This window comes from Nicotiana tomentosiformis, chromosome 11 (genome assembly GCF_000390325.3).
Source record: "Nicotiana tomentosiformis chromosome 11, ASM39032v3, whole genome shotgun sequence".
Lineage (NCBI taxonomy): Eukaryota > Viridiplantae > Streptophyta > Magnoliopsida > Solanales > Solanaceae > Nicotiana > Nicotiana tomentosiformis.
In genome coordinates this window covers 32,158,824-32,175,751 of record NC_090822.1, presented here as the reverse complement: position 1 = coordinate 32,175,751, position 16,928 = coordinate 32,158,824, and the positions used below count along the sequence as shown (strand labels likewise).

Sequence of the window (16,928 nt, the reverse complement as noted above, 5' to 3'; positions counted from 1 at the left end):
TTATAAGGTAAAATTAACCATAAGCATACATAATAAAATATCATTTTAATTTTGTATATTATTTAGTATACCGCAAGCCACCTATTATTTAGTTCATGAAATGTTAACAAGGTGACATCCTTAGCAGCCACATAAATACTAATTTTCTAATAACCAGACAATTGCTTATTCTAAATAGTGGTACAAACTTATCTCGTTAAAAGCTTGGACTTGTTGCTGTAGCAGAAAGACGTGTCTGTAATACTACATATCTTTTTGAATAAAATCTGGATAATTTTGACAATAGATCATCGAAATATATCTTACCATAAGTGGAATTCAACCTTGAGGTTAGAGACTTCGTGCTGATAACGTGTTATAAAATATAGCTCAAAGTAACAATATAGAACAAGGAAAAACATGAACAAGAAATGGAGATAGAGAGAAGGAAGAGATTTTCTTCTTCAATTGTGTGTATTTTCCTATCTATTACAAGGCCTTTATATAGGCATGAAAAGTGAAGAAAAATATGTCATTGAATATGTCATTAAGCATAGAAATATGTCATTGAATATGTCATTAAGCATTTGAGAAGATCATGGAGGAAGAGTAGACATCCATCATAATTTGATTTTTCTTATAACATGAATGAGATTACGTTGTTACTACAACTTTTGAATTATGACTAATATTTTTGCACAATTTGATGCTTTTTGTGTTTGGTGGACAATTCTCTCTAATTGGTGCTATCTATACCACATTTAATTTTATTATCTATACAAGTGTAAGGTGTGAGCCTAACTAGCAAAAATAAAAATAAAAAAAAAAATAAAAAAAAATAAAAAAAAAAGCTGCCGCCCCCGTCACAACCATGCTCATACCCAAATCGTTTCTACTGGATCATGTGAACAGATAAGAGGACTTTTAGAGTTGTACTGAAGGTACTATTTATTTGTTTTCCTAGCTTTTACAGTTTATTCCTCTTTACATTCTTGATGTCCTAAAATTTTTCTTGCCGTAAATGGGGGAAATTAGCTCTCCAGTGAGGCAAAATCTGTGCATGTGGATCTGAGGTTGCGTTACACTATTATTGCATATTTTATTTTCTTGAAATTTATTCGGAATTCTACTAAAATTCATTCGAGGATTTTGAAATTTATTACTTATACTTATTTAACTAGTTTTTTTATTAAGTTCCTATCAAATCTTTTATTTTTTCACAATTTTCGTCCGTCAGAGTTGGTTAAATATATGTGAGAAATAGGATCAAGTTGCTCATTATTATACTTAAGGGACTAAATTAAATCTATCCCAAACATAACCAACCGTTTTTGTCATTTTGTCCAATAAATTACATATCCGACGATCAAAGTTACTGTTTTTCACTCATACATTCAACTCTGCTTCTCAAAGCTCGCCGCCGGCGATTTCCGCCTGAAACCGGTTTGCTTCTTCTCTTAATCTTTTCTATTTCCTTTTAGGCTTTTCCATTTTCTTTCATTTCTTATTTTCTCCTTCATTCTTTTTTTGTGAATTAACCAAACACTTACTCTAATTGCTTTCCCCCAAGTGCGTGGTTTTACCTAGGGTTTGAACGAAAATCATTTTTAGTTTTTGATTTTTCGAAATTTGCTTAGTTCTGTCACTGTTTTTCTGACTTCTCTTTGTTAAAGAATTAAGCTGGTGAAATCTGCTGTTAATTATGGTTGAAATGTTTGTTTAGATTACAAGAATTTCATTTTCTTTCTCTTATATTTTGTATTGAAAATGTGTGTTTCAATTGCATATTCTGGCACGCATCATTTAACTTCAAGCAAATTCAAAACAATATACCAGATCTGGTTTGTGAATTTGCAGTGGATGAATAAGTGATTCGCTTCTTCATAATCTCCTCCACATTATATGTAATTATGCAAATAGTCATACCTCTTTCTTTGTAGACTGTATTTTTCGCCACGCCTAACCGTCCCCATTGAAGGATGTTTTTCCCCAAGAACTCTCAAACATCCAGCCTTTTCCAATTGGGTTCTTAAAAAGCTTATTTTTTTCCATTTGGGTTCTTGAAAAGTTATAGGAGAAAAGCTTATTGACTAAAGATCAGGTACTGAAGGTGGATGCTTAACAGTGATTTTCCTTGTGTTTGTTCCATCATATAAAGCTACATATATTTCAAATTTTAGTATCTAATTTGGTTTTTGGCTTTTCATGGTCAGAAAATCAGGACAGTTGCTTTAGCTTTTTGCCCTTAGTTATCTGGGTTTTTCATTAGCCCTTCGTTCATTTACCCGTTTTTTCCATGTTCTATATTCTCTTGCATTTTGATGGATATAATATTGTTAACTTAAACAAACTTTTCTTCTAATTTCCTGGCTTTTGTGCTCTTCATTTGCTTGCATTTAAATGGATATACTGAAATGACTGCACTTTTACTAGTTTTTTTCTTTCATATATGTGTCCCTTATGTTTATCAATTTTTTCTTTAGCTTTTTTGCGCTGAATTTTGGGATACAAACTGCCCTTTTGTGGTGGACTTTTGCTTGTGAATTAGTCAGATCTATTTTGTACTAGTTATTTGTTTGGATTCTTAAAGCATTGGAACTTAATTATCTGCAAAATGCAGTTTCTTTGCTTTTCTTAGGTGTTATTATAGAGACATTCTATGCCTCATTGATCCAGCAAAACTGGGGGTCGTTTTTGGTTTTATTCTCAAAAATTATAAGGTCCGGAAGATCTTTCACTTTTCTAGTGTCACCAAGTACAGCTGTTTTCTAACTTGCTTTTACATGGGGGAGGGGAGGGGAAAAGAAAGATTTTTGTTACATTTTTTGCCAATGGTACCGAAAAGCACTATGTTCAATGGCTAATGGAATGATCTTTTTGATCCTTTAGGACACTGTTTTAAGTATTGTATATTTGGATTGATTCTGAGAAGGAAAACAAATCTACCTCATTTGTTATTTTATGAAAGATGAAAAAGAAAAATGAAAAATTAGCGGAGAGAATTTACTGCCACATAGTAGTTTGTTTCCCTTATATATTATATAATGAGCCAAAACATATCATTGGACATCACTACTGTGACAGATTAATTACTTGTCTTATTTTTAGTGTGTGTCACGATCCAAAACTCCCAACCACGGGCCGTGATGGCGCATAACATCCGCTTGCTAGGCAAGCCAACATTAGCTAAACAGTTATTCAGTTTAACAATTTTATAAGCAGATTATTAAGAAATAAGACTGAAATGCTTTGAATACATAATAATCCATATACGTTGTCTAGTCTAACCCCAGAAACTGGTGTCACAACTCACAAGTGCATGAGCTGCTAAAAGTACTACAAACAGAGTCTGAAATAAAAATACATTTGTCCGAGATAAAACAAACAATAAAACTGATAGAAATAAACAGTAATCGATCATCAAAACTCAAGATTTCAACTTTGAAACTCATTTTTCAATTTTTCACATAATGCGTCGGAACGCCCTCGGGTCACCTGGGACCCCAGCCAAACATGCGTAAAAGTCCAAAACATCATATGAACCTACTAGAATTGTCAAAATATCGATCGAAGTCATTTACCAAAAGCGTTGACCGTGGTCAACTCTAGTCTCATTTTAAGTCAAAAATCGCATTTTCTTCAAAATTTCACATATATACTTTCCGGAAAAGGACACGGACCACACACGCAAGTTATGAATCATCAAATAAAGCTATAGGAGGTCTCAACATAGAAAAAGAAGCTAGTACTCAAAACGACCTACCCGACCGTCACATTGTACATGTCAACTTCTATTAATGAATGTCAAACTTTTCCTAGGAAACTAGGAGCAAACACAATGGGACTTCTCAGCCTTATTCGAAAGATCAAGCGAAAAGAAAAGGAAATGCGCATCCTTATGGTGTAAGTCTACGAGCTAACACTTCTTAACCTGTGGCATTTGGAATTATGTATGCATCGGTTATTTGTTTACTATTTGCTTAATTCTGTTTTTCCTATAGGGGTCTTGACAACTCTGGTAAAACAACGATAGTTTTGAAAATAAATGGGGAAGACACAAGTGTCATCAGTCCGACTCTTGGCTTCAACATCAAAACTATCACGTATCAGAAGTATGATTTCTCTGTTTCCTTTTCTCTGTTTTCGTTTCTCAGACTTCCTTGCCTCTGTCCTGCTTCAATAAAATTTAAATAATATGTTGGTAATTACTTATTGTTGTTACTCAGTTACCGTAACCTACATGTCCAAGATGTACTTTGTCAAGCAATGTTTGTGGTTAGCTGGATATTTTGATTATTTTATTCCATTAAATTAGGATGGGGTCATTTAAATGGACAAGTCTGAAATTTTTTTATTGGAATGAAAGATTGGTAAAAAATTTCTACAGTTACTTATTATAAAAAAACCTCGTTGGTCACATAAACTAATCACTGAATTGGGAGTAGCCCACAAAAGCCCACTCCTTTTATGGCAGGTTATGGGGGAGAACAAGGGGAGTCATCTAATTCCAAATTGGGATTGTTATTAGGGCATGTTGAGCACGTGGAGGATTTAGTTTTAAATGGACCGTCTCTTGGGGGTAAAGAATCGGAATTGGGCCGGGCCAAAAGGCAGGAAAGTGGGCCAGACCAAATTTTGTGCCCTTTTCCTCCTCTAGAGCCCAGACCACTGAATATAGTGGATTCTTTCCTCTTTGAGATCGAAGCTAACCAAGCTTCGCAGTCATGCGGCTCTTTATCAATGGTGGATTCCGCCGAGGTTGCAAAAGAAGAGGTTCATGTTAGTTATCAGAGTCAAAATCTTCTACGAATCTCTGAAGGAAAAGAAAAAGCTTACTATGATGCAGGACCGGATATCGAGGGAGCGGGAATAGAAAACCAAGAAAATTCTGGGTTACAATTAATTCTAGTGGAACAATCTCAACACTGGCCAATTGAAGATGTCCAACCGCTAGATATCCAGATTCAGATGGCTGAGTTAGAAGCTTCATTATGGGTTCACCGAAATGCCATGAAGCTAAGCAAGCAGTTCGGGGTGGACTTTCAGGGATGTGAATGGGAGGCGTGGTCTCTATTCATGAAATTGGACAAGAAGAGGCACGAGAAACGAAAGGAAACTAGTGGCTCTAACCCATATACCCCAAAACAAAGGGGGTGAATGAAGTCAAGAATCTACAATTTGGCATCAAATTCAAAGAAAGTGGATCAAGGAGCAGGGGAACAAACAACTCTACCAGTTCTTGATGAATGTACAAATTATCTCATGGAACGTGAGGGGTTTGAATGATTTTGAAAAGAGAAGGATGATAAAATCTTTAATGCAAGAATGGAGAGCAGATATCTATTGTTTTCAAGAAACAAAGATGGAAGGGGAGTATGGTGCGGTGGTTAGGTCTTTGTGTAGCAACAGATGGGTAGACTACGTAGGTTTTGAGTCAAATGGGAGGAGTGGAGGTATTCTAATTATGTGGGACAAAAGGGTGTGGGCCGGGGAATTAGTTAATACTGGGTTACATTCCATCTCCTGTAAATTTTCTTCTCTGAATAGGAATTTCTCTTGGTTCCTTACTGGGGTCTATGCCCCAAACTGTAGAAGGGAGAGAGAGGAGCTTTGGTGGGAACTGGGTGCGATTAAAGGAGTTTGTGAAGGTGCTTGAGTGGTTTGTGGCGATTTTAACACTACTAGATGCGCTACTGAAAGAAAGAATAGCAGGGGTATTACCAGAGCTATGAAGGATTTTTCAGAAATTATAGAAGACCTAGAGCTTGTTGACCCTCCTTTATTGTTGGGATAGGGGAAACAATCATGATTGTTCTTCAAGAATTGATAGATTCTTGTTTTCAGCTGAGTGGGATGAGAGTTTAACAATATCAAACAGTCTCTTCTTCCTAGAATTGTCTCTGATCATTGCCCTATTTCTTTGAAATGTGGGGAATGGGATTTCTCAAAATCTTATTTCAAATTTGAGAACTGGTGGATGGAAGTGGAAGGGTTCAAGGAGAGGGTGGCAGGATGGTGGAATTCCTTTGAGATCACTGGAAGGCCAGATTATATTCTGGCCTGTAAACTCAAAAAGTTGAACGTTAAGTTAAAGGAGTGGACTGTGCTTAATGGGGGGAGCTTGAAGAGGAAGAAGACTGAGCTTTTGAACAAAATTCAAAACTTGGATCTTTTGCAGGAACAAAAACCATTAAATGAGGCTGAATTACTTGAGAAGGCAAGCTTGCACATGGAATTCTAGGAGAATGCAAAGAATGAAGAGATATCTTGGAGACAAAGATCTAGAGCTGTATGGGTGAAACAATGTGACAAAAACACCAAGTTCTTCCCGAAAATTGCCAACTATCATAGAAGATCCAATCATATAGATAAGCTGGAGGTTCAAGGGGAAGAAATTACTGAGCCACATGGAATTAAAACTGAGATAGTGTCTTTTTATCAGAAACTATATGCAGAAACAGAAATCTGGAGACCAGATTTTATTCCAAGGTGAATGCAGCATTACAGAGTAAGATAATGAATTGCTAGAAGGAGAATTTGAAGAACAAGAAGTGTTTGAGACCTTGAAGCTATGTGCAACTGACAAGGCACCGGGCCCTGATGGTTTCTCTATGGGGTTTTTCCATAATTGCTGGAAGATTGTGAAAGAAGACATCATGCATACCATCAGAAACTTCCACAACAATGAATATTTTGAGAAGAGTTTCAATGCTACTTACATAGCACTTATTCCAAAAAAGAATGGTGCTAAGGAACTCAAGGACTTCAGACTAATTAGTCTTATAAGAAGCATTTACAAGATCATTTCCAAACTGTTGACAGAGAGGCTCAAGGAAGTGGTGAACAAACTAGTAAATGGGCATCAAATGACCTTCATAAGAGGCAGGCAAATCATGGATGCTTCCTTGATTGCAAATGAATGTGTGGATTCCAGACTTAAAGGGCAGGTTCCCGGAATTCTCTGTAAGCTTGATATTGAGAAGGCCTATGATCATGTTAATTGGAACTTTTTACTCAAAGTTTTTCAGGATATGGGTTTTGGTAGGAAGTGGATCAACTGGATATCTTTCTGCATCAGAACAGTCAGATTTTCCATTTTGGTGAATGGTTCTCCAGAGGGATTTTTTCCTTCCGAGAGAGGTTTGAGACAAGGGGATCCCTTTATCACCTTTTCTTTTCCTCTTTGCTATGGAAGGATTGAACCAAATGTTAAGAAATGCAAACAACAATGGTTGGCTGAAAGGTTTTAAAGCTTCAAACATGGAGGGAGATAGAGTGGAGATCACCCATCTTCTATATGCCGATGACTCTTTAGTTTTTTGTGAGGCAAAGGCAGATCAACTAAAATAACTAAGAGTCATTCTTGTTATATTTGAAGCAGTCTCAGGGCTCCATGTAAATTGGAGGAAGAGCATGTTGTTCCCAGTTAAAGAAGTGGATGATATCCAGGCCCTAGCAGCTATACTGGGATGTGAGGTGGGTTCTCTACCAACTATATATTTGGGCTTATCTCTAGGCTCCAAGAACAAAGCTCAAGAAATATGGAATTGGGTTCTTGAAAGATGTGAAAAAAGGCTGTCAACCTGGAAGAGCCAGTATTTATCCTTGGGTGGAAGGGTGGTATTGGTTAATAGTGTCTTGGATGCACTTCCTACATATGTAATGTCTTTGTTTCCCTTACCAAGCAAGGTGATGAAAAGAATTGATGCACTAAGAAGGAGCTTTATATGGCACGGAAATAGAGAGAAGGAAGCTATTCATTTGGTTAACTGGAATTCCCTTATCACAAGCAAAGACAAAGGGGGTTTGGGCATTAGGAACCTTAAAGCCCACAATTAGAGTTTACTCTTGAAGTGGCTTTGGAGGTACAATCTGGAGGCTAATGCTTTGTGGAGAAAGGTAATCTGTGACAAGTATGGACAAAATGGACTATGGTGCTCTAACTCTGTTAATAGTTCACATGGGGTTGGGGTATGGAAGTCAATCAGACTTCACTGGAATACTCTGGCTGATAATACAACCATAAAGGTTGGAAATGGAAGGAAAACACTTTTCTGGTTAGGACATGGTCCTCTCAAAGAACTTTTTCCTGATTTTTTCAGCATTGCAACATCACCTACATCCACTTTAGACACTGCCTGGGGTCAGCAAGGATGGAATGTTACTTTTAGAAGGGCCTTGAATGATTGGGAATTAGAAAGGGTTGTAAATTTCTTTAATATCTTGGAACAATTCCAAGGTCTTGGAGAAACTGAAGATAAACTATGTTGGAATCTTTGCAGGAGTGGGAATTTTACGGTCAGATCCGCGTATACTCTACTCGCTGCTTCAAACCAACAGTTAGAACAATGGCCCTGGAGGAATATTTGGAAAGTAAAGGCACCTTTTAAGGTGGTATGCTTTTCATGGTTAGTTACAAGAAAGGCTTGTCTAACCCAAGAGAACTTGAGAAGAAGAGATTTTCAGCTATGCTCTAAATGCCTATTATGTGGTACAGCTATAGAAACTAATAGCCATTTGTTTCTTCATTGTCCTTTTACTGACCAACTGTGGCAACTGTTTCTTAATATTGTGGGCCTTAAATGGAGCATGCCAACTAACACTTGTGATCTGTTGAAGTGTTGGAATTACAATGGGGGTATAGTGAGACAGAAGAAATGGTGGCGATTGGTTCCTGCGTGCATATGGTGGACAGTCTGGAAGGAGAGAAATTTAAGAACTTTTGAAGACAGAAGCAATTCTTTAAAGAACATCAAGATGAAGTGTTTACTTTTGTTTTATTTCTGGTGTAAAGAAAACTGGGTAGAGGAGGCAGAATCTTTAGTAGACCTGATAGGTGCACTGTAATCTTAGGTTGTCATAGCTGGTTTCTGTTTCCTTGTAAATATGGCTTGGCACTGCTCTAGTGCTGTTTTATTTATTAATATATATGCTACCATTATCAAAAAATAAACTAATCACTGAATTGGAATAAAAATCAGGTGAATATCGAGAAGGCGTACCATTGAATCATCAAGTTCGTTCAAAAAACATCATCACATACTCTTAGTTAATTTTTACCTTTGAGTTACCTTCTACGGCCTTGGTTTGTGGTATTGATCAATTAACTACGCTTTAATCCCAAATCAGTTGGGCTCGGTTGTATGAATCCTGTTATGTCAGTAGACTATGTCTATATTGTCCATCGACCTACTAAAACCGTCCTCTTTTATTATGCTTGGTTTGGCTATGTTTTGCGAAATAGGTGGAGTTCTTGGTTTTATGCTACCAGACATTAAAACTTCTGGGGCTTACTCAGTGAAGTCCAGAGTCCAGGCAACTAGGTTAGATGAACTTCGCTGAAGCAAACAGAGTATGACAACTTGTAATTTATGTCTTTGAAGTTACCATCTGTAGTGCTTAGATCATTTTAGTGGTTTAAATGCCTACTGATTGATTTTTGTCGGAATTGAGACTTCTAAAATTTCAAAATAGTTGATAGGTTAACTTAACATTCTGCAGGTATACCCTCAATATTTGGGATGTCGGGGGTCAGAAAACGATACGTTCTTATTGGAGAAACTACTTTGAGCAAACTGATGGCTTGGTGTGGGTTGTGGATAGTTCTGATCTGAGAAGGCTAGATGACTGCAGATACGAGCTACATAATCTTCTGAAAGAAGAGGTACATATCATACTAGTTCTCTTTTCTGTTGTTGAACCTTCATCTACTCCCTGAAGTGAAAACTCCAAAAGTATTTGGATTTTCAGGGTGGTTCACTGATCCAATATTCCCTAGTCTCTTCTCTGAACCAATGTCCTCATTTGTTTTTATTAAGATTTAGCCATATGAATATGAATGCATATATGAATATTAAAATGTGGTATGTAGATCTGGACATTGAATAGTTAAGACTGTTTGTTTTTCAACATATGAATATGTATAATTTATCTATATTTAAACATAACAAATAGACAATTCAAATAAAAATTGCTTAAATATTATTTCAATAAAATACTGGAGAAAATACCAACTTGAATAAAAATGACCATTATTTGAGATAAATTGAAGTATTTAAAGATATAAATGAGTATTTTATGTTGATCCAATCATTAAACTATCTGAACTATAAATAAAATTATATATCAGTAACAACAATTTCTGTAACAAAGAATATGCGGATTCAAATCAAATGTTGTAGGTGCTATCATTTCAGTTTCAAACTTCATCATTGCATCAAGAACCTCATGAAAGTACTTGTGAACCGTTTACCGAAGAATGTTGAGATCTTCTCTTAATAACCACAAAACACTCATTCTGTCCTATAATGTTGACATAGCCGAACGTATGCATATGCGACATGCACTTCAATTCTATAGATTGTCAATTAGAGCCCAACTGTAGTTCTAACGTATACTTTTGACCAGATAAGGATGATGTTATATCTTGATTTCTTTGATCATGCTCTAGTCTAAAATTACTTCTAAGGCAATATAAGCACATCAACAATAATATTTGATCGTCGATATCCATGTCGAATCTATTTTAACAAGGAGAAAAATCAATAAACAATAGTAAGCACAACATGGTATATATTGTAAAAACATAAAAAATTAAAGAAGCACAATAAAGTGATTATAAAAAATTATTCTATACTCATGAAGCATAACAAGGACGGTAAAAGTATATTTGACAAACAAAATATGTTCAATAAGCATAATATAGTATCACAAAGTTCCATAGTAGATACTAGTTGGAAAATAAATAAGGAAAATGCTAAATAAAATCAACATCTAATATATATTCCAACTAATTAGCAAGATCAAAGCATTCCCATTTTTTCCCATGGCTGTGACCCAACTTTCTAATTTGTCGACCTCCATTTTCATCCATGCTTGTCTATAGCTATCACATTCACAAAGTATGCTAACAGTTGCACTATATAATGGTTCTTTCCATCCAAGTCCCTCTAATTTTTCCATACATTCCTCAACGTTAGGCGTCCTATTTTTTTTAAGTAATAGCTCCAAAGCAGTACTCATTTTATCATCAATTTCGATTCGAGATGATGTGCTCTTTCATTTCTTTCCCGCATTTTTCCTTTCTATTGGAACTGAAGATTGAGATGGAGAACTAATAGAAATTCCATCATTTTTGTCATGTAGTAGATCTTCAACATCATCAAGTATATCTATATTAGTAGATAAAGATGAGACACTAGGTCGGGGAGTTGTACAGCTGGGACTCCAACCAAACCCTCAAAAAGTGCTGTACGAAGATCCAGGAAGGTAGAGGTGAAGTCTTCAGTGTCTTGGCTTTTGGATGAGCCTATATCCAAATATATAAGGTCATACTTTCAGTATGCACCTCAAACCATTTACAGAAAAAGAAGCATTTACTAGATAATGAACTAACCTTTATGTAATCATCCTACTCACTTTTAGACATTAGAATGGTATTGGTTACAGAAAAAGTGCTCTCGTGGTAAGCAACCTCCACTTCCAACCAAGAGGTTGTGAGTTCGAGTCACCCCAAGAGCAAGGTGGGGAGTTCTTGGAGGGAAGGATGCCGAGGGTCTATTGGAAACAGCCTCTCTACCTCATGGTAGGGGTAAGGTCTGCGTACACACTACCCTCCCCAGACCCCACTAGTGGGATTATACTGGGTTGTTGTTGTTGTTGTTTTTAGTTATTGGCAACCAAGATTGATACTTTTCTCTTGAATAATCATAATGATTCTTCATTTGCTTTTGGTTAACTTTAAAACCATGAGAAGTCTCCAGAGCTAGCTTAACCTTGTTCCATGAATCCGGCTTCAAACTACTTCCAAGTCTCCAGTTTAAGGATACTTCTTGAATACAAGTTTCTAATAAAGTTTTTCTATATCCATATATCTCCAACTCTTAGATTTTCACTAGATTCCATATCTGAAATATATAATTTTAATGATTATTGCAGATAGACTAACACAAACAAAAGTAACAAAACAGAACTAATTAGGGAAAATCAAACTAAAAATGAGCTTTATATTTAGAATATAGAAGCAGACAAAAATTTACTAGTAGTCTCTCACATTCTTGCACTTCTTTGCTAGACTCACTATACCACGAGAGCTTAAGAAAATAGAGAGCGAAGGATGTATGGTTTTTGTTGTTGAGAGTGAACACAAGATTAAAAAAAAAAATAGCAGTCTTTGCTGAAAGCCAATATGAAACAGAGGATTAAAGAGTATGAAGAAGAGGGAATGATGTAAACTTCGAGTTAACTGAAATTTTCATATATAGATAGTATCTCTCTGCAAACTCTATATCAATCAGGAACCCCCAATGCTTACGAAGGAAATCAGACCCGACAACAAGAGAACTGTTGTAATATTAGATTATAAAATTCATATACATATGAATGATCACACACATGGAATACCTATATTTCCAACTATTGAAATATTGTTCATCAAAGAGAGCCTAACATGCATATAGGATTCAGCTTCTTTTTCTTTTCTATTAGAATTTATTTCCAACTGGGTAACATAGATAAGGTTTCAAACAAATCATTGAAGGCTTTAAGATTTCCAGCATATCTACTTCACAACAGATATTTATGAATTTCTTTTGCACTTCAATGAATCAATTAAGATTTGGGTAACAAAATTTCTCAGAGTTCTTTATAAAAGCAGGCAGTCACCAAGAATATAGTGAATTTGACAAATTAACAGACAAAGTACCTGTAAAAGGTTTGAAATCTTACCAATTCAATTCTTCAAGAGGAAAGGATTTGGGTAGCCGATTGATAGTTGGAGAGAGAGTGGAGAAGAGGTGTGAATTTTCTGTCGATATGAAGAAAAACGAAGCGTGAAGTTTTCGGAAATAAAAGAAGTGTTTTTTTAAAGGGTCTGAACGCTTTTAAGATTAGGTTATAGGTCTGACCGATTCGGACCAATTCACACCTATTCAGATGTTTTAAAAGTGAAAAACCAATGCACTTAATGGGCTGAGATCTGGACCATTCAGATTCAGACCCCCATTAAGTGCAAACAAATGAGAGTTAGTCTATTAAGCTTTGACAATGATCTATCCATATGAGTGTATCCAGGGGTGGGAGTCCTTCCTAAATTTTGCCAAATAAAGGGTATAACTTATTACAATTTTTCTTGCTGCTATAACCCAATAGTTACATATTCTTTTTCTTAAGATCTACATATTTATGTTTTTGGTTCATACAATGTTTATCTGGGGAAGCACCACCATTGAATATGCGCTTCTTCATTGGTTCTTTTACCTAATGAGATTTTTCTGATTACGGAAGTTTTGTTACATCATGAGGTATGTTATAAGTGCTGCATTTTGTTAGGGGGGCAGAAGCTCTTGCTTCTTCATATGGAGTTGTTGATACAGCTTGTTCATAATTCATCAAAAAATACTGCTTGTTCCTTTTTAGCATGGGTTTAGAAGGCCTATTTCTAATGCATCACTGGCTTGAACACTTGACACCTCTGCAGTGGGTACACTACCCCATGCATGCTTATGTTTCGTGCTGCTAACCTATTTCATACTGTCAAGAAACGGGGAGTGAGTTTCTGTTATGGTACATAATACATGCTTATTTTTTATGCTGCATACATATGCTATTTCTTAGTGGTCTATATGCAAAATTAACGAGTCAAATAGACATGAGGATGGGTTTTCAGTTAATTCAAGTGTCAATGCTCATCCAAGCTCAGACTTTGCTGTGGATATGTTGCTAGCCACTGCTTATTATAACACTTAATTGAATATTTTGTTATTCTCGAATTAATTAGCATTAGCAATCATTTCTCATATCATTTTCTGGTGACATCCCTTTTTGCTGCTTAGTTCTCACCAGTTTATGCAGGCATTCCTCCTCTGGGGAGGTTAGAAGTAACAGATGGTATCTCTTGGTTTGATGAAAATGGCAACCCTCCTTGACATGTTACTGCTTCCTTCTGCCCTCAGCCAAAACAAGCATACTAGTAATAGCTAAGATGTTGTCTGGAGACTTATTTGTTTGGCTATGAAAATGACTAAATTGTTCGCAAAAACGTATTGTAGCTATTTGATAGCAGAGCTGCCTATGCAAAATTATTAGTGCTAATCATTTAGTCGCATTTTCCATACTGGTGGCACAATTTGCATTTTTCCAAGTGAAACCCTCAGATCATCGTGTTATTAACGGCAGGATAAGATAATCCTTGGTGTTGGCTTTTTTTGGATTTGCTTGATGTATGCATTAAAGCTGTCATTTTAGTTAGTTTACCACATTGTTTTGTTTTTCATATTTCTTTAGAAGTTATTCATCTCTTGAAGCACTTCACTACGTGAAACCAGGAGTACCTATAACTTGATTATTGCAGAAAATACTCTTTCATTATTGTTCATAAAAGTAACAGTTCATTTCTGGTGATGGTGAGGCTTGGTATCACTACTAACAAAATAGAGCGACAAAGAAGAAACTTGCAATCTTGAGCTTTACCATCAGATATTATTTTACTCACTATTATTTGTTCAGTATCCTTCACTATTCTTTTCTTCTTGGCAGAGGCTATCAGGAGCATCGTTATTGATATTTGCAAATAAGCAGGACATACAAGGCGGTCTTTCTCCGGATGAAATAGCAAAAGTAAGGATGCTTCTTATTATAACTTAAAAACTGTGTCGAGTGAACAATGAAGTAGAACTCTTATTCTTGAAACTAGTAAGGAATAGGGTGCTATCAATGATATCCTTAACAATTAAGTGAGATTCTTTTTTGTTCACTTGAACTATATTTTACTAATAATGAAGTAAAGTTATGAACTGATTAATAGCTTTCTGCATTATATTCAGCCAACCCTTCTGTTGCACAACAGAAGAACGGTAGTCTTAGGTTATAGCCTTGACTATTCATGACACAACTCAACAAATGCAAAAGCACTTACCACATGCTTATGATGTTTAAGCCCGACTCAGTAACTATTTACAACTTTTCCTTAGACTTTGTTGAAAGTGGATGGATTTAGCCCAGGAATGCTCTTTGGGTCCATGATCAGTGAAGATCTTATGTTATAATCCAATGCGGCAAGGCAAAATGTAACTAAAACTCTCCGGATTTATGAAGCAAGTATTTCGTTTTATCAAATAAATAAAACTTTTCTCTGTAGCTTTGGAATAAGGATGGTCTAAGTGCTTGCAACTCGTGCTTTCACATTACTGTCTTAGTTATTGTCCTCTCCCTTAAAAGTTTGTGGTGTCTCATGAATCATGAAGTCTTACTTTGCTACATACAAAGAATAAATTGACCATGCATCTTGAACGTGAGCTTTTCTTTTTATTGTTATTCTTTTTTTCTAAAAACTTTATTCATTATGACTTTTTGAACCATGTGCATTTAAACTAAATGTACACTTTTCATTAAATGCTAGTTTCCTCTTTTGATATCTTTTGAGAGCAGCTTCCTCATTATTTCTAAAGATCCAAATAAGAAAACTGAGGTACTGAGAGACCAGGAAAGTAGCTTTTTTCTGGTCGTGGTTAAGAAAGTATGAGTAGGTAGTGTTCAAATAACTTCAGCTGGCTATTAACTTTCTTTCACATAGATCCTTGACCTATCTATTTTTCTTTTGTGTATGGCCATTTATTCCTAAAGTTCTGTTTACATTCAAACAGAGGGAAAATAACTTCTTCTGATTCAGGTGCTTAACCTGGAGGCCATGGATAATAGCCGGCACTGGAGAATCGTGGGATGTAGTGCATACACCGGAGACGGGCTACTTGACGGATTTGATTGGCTGGTACAAGACATTGCATCACGGATCTATATGCTTGATTGAGTAAAGTTTACATTAAGATTTTGATTCATTCAAGATAACCTTTCTAAACACCTTTTTATGTACCATTTGGAATACATTTGTGGATATAAAGATCAAATTTCTGTACGAGGGCATTTTACTCGTGTTATTGCTCATTGGTGCATTGCTCAAATGACACCACTAGTGAGGAAAATTCTTATAAGACCTTCCCAATATGGCCAGAGTATGTTATCCACTGTCCATCCTGCCCGTGTCATATTGGAGCAGGTTGCACGAGCTTCTTTTCTCTGGAGGGAGTCGGAAGGGAGCTTTTTAACACCTCTTAGTTGGCTTTTCTGGCGCGAATCGGGACCTGTTGGGCTAGTGGGCTTCAGATATCGGGAGCTCTGCACAACTAGGATACTTCCACGCCTAGAGCTCTAGGCTTTGTGCGTGATCTTGATTTTAGGAAATTACATGCTGAGATCTGCAAAAAAATCCAAGGTCTGAGAAATGTACCCAATATGTCTATGAATTGGGTTGTCAAAACTCTCGAATTGCTTCACTAGTCAGCATTAATGAGACAATTTGTTGGCTAATTTCGTCAACCTATTAGCAGTCCAGTAGGCAAAGAAATATAAACTTCTGATGGATATTTTATATAATATCGCCACCCTTAACAAAAATAAGCACACCAACTTCTTTTCTATTTGAAGCTTGAGAAACAAATAGGACTAAGAAAAACACTTCCACCCTCGTATTTGATCATGCTCAACTATGCCTTATAAAAAGGATTAAGCGATCGCTGCAAGTATAATCAGGTCTAAAAGTCCGCAGTCAAATACTACAGAGAACTAAGGTTTAGCTATAACTGATCACTATCACAAAGAATACAAATTCGAACAATTTTTTGACTTAAAAAGATAAAGATTTTTATTTCTAACTAATGAACTAACAAATATTGAAGTAGTAAAATTATCAGCTAACGATACTAAGGGTTGTAGACAAGATTGGAAAAGCCTAGAGTTATGTTTCTCCTAATTGTCGGAATCCATCCCGCTACATCTCCTATAATTTCGCCTAAGTATTCTCTACTGATCGTGAGAACTTGACTTATCGTAATTCTCTCTCGAGCAACTACAATAATGTTCTAGTCATATTCTCTTGAATTACGCTAGCTCGCACT

At 36.0% G+C, this 16,928-nt stretch overlaps 1 protein-coding gene across 2 annotated transcripts; it reads left to right on the top strand.

Annotated features, from left to right (window-relative positions):
- Nucleotides 1-1,252: 1,252 nt before the first annotated feature.
- LOC104101314 (ADP-ribosylation factor-like protein 2) lies at nt 1,253-15,889 on the top strand. 2 transcript variants are annotated; one of them, XM_070188617.1, is made up of 7 exons: nt 1,362-1,422; nt 2,600-2,699; nt 3,799-3,882; nt 3,981-4,091; nt 9,481-9,643; nt 14,515-14,595; nt 15,647-15,889. In XM_070188617.1, the coding sequence occupies exons 3-7, from the start codon at nt 3,818-3,820 to the stop codon at nt 15,782-15,784; spliced, it is 558 nt and encodes a 185-aa protein (XP_070044718.1). In that variant the 5' UTR covers nt 1,362-1,422; nt 2,600-2,699; nt 3,799-3,817; the 3' UTR covers nt 15,785-15,889. The 2 variants fall into 2 exon arrangements, with proteins under 2 accessions (XP_009607050.1, XP_070044718.1); XM_009608755.4 differs by lacking the exon at nt 2,600-2,699 and having other exon boundaries at nt 1,253-1,422.
- The last annotated feature ends 1,039 nt before the right edge of the window (nt 15,890-16,928 follow it).

Coding starts and splice junctions, on each gene's coding strand:
- LOC104101314 (XM_009608755.4), top strand. CDS start 3,818: ATGGGACTTCTCAGCCTTATTCGAAAGATCAAGCGAAAAGAAAAGGAA. Junction 4,092..9,480: donor AAAACTATCACGTATCAGAA/GTATGATTTCTC, acceptor AACATTCTGCAG/GTATACCCTCAATATTTGGG. Junction 14,596..15,646: donor CTCCGGATGAAATAGCAAAA/GTAAGGATGCTT, acceptor CTTCTGATTCAG/GTGCTTAACCTGGAGGCCAT.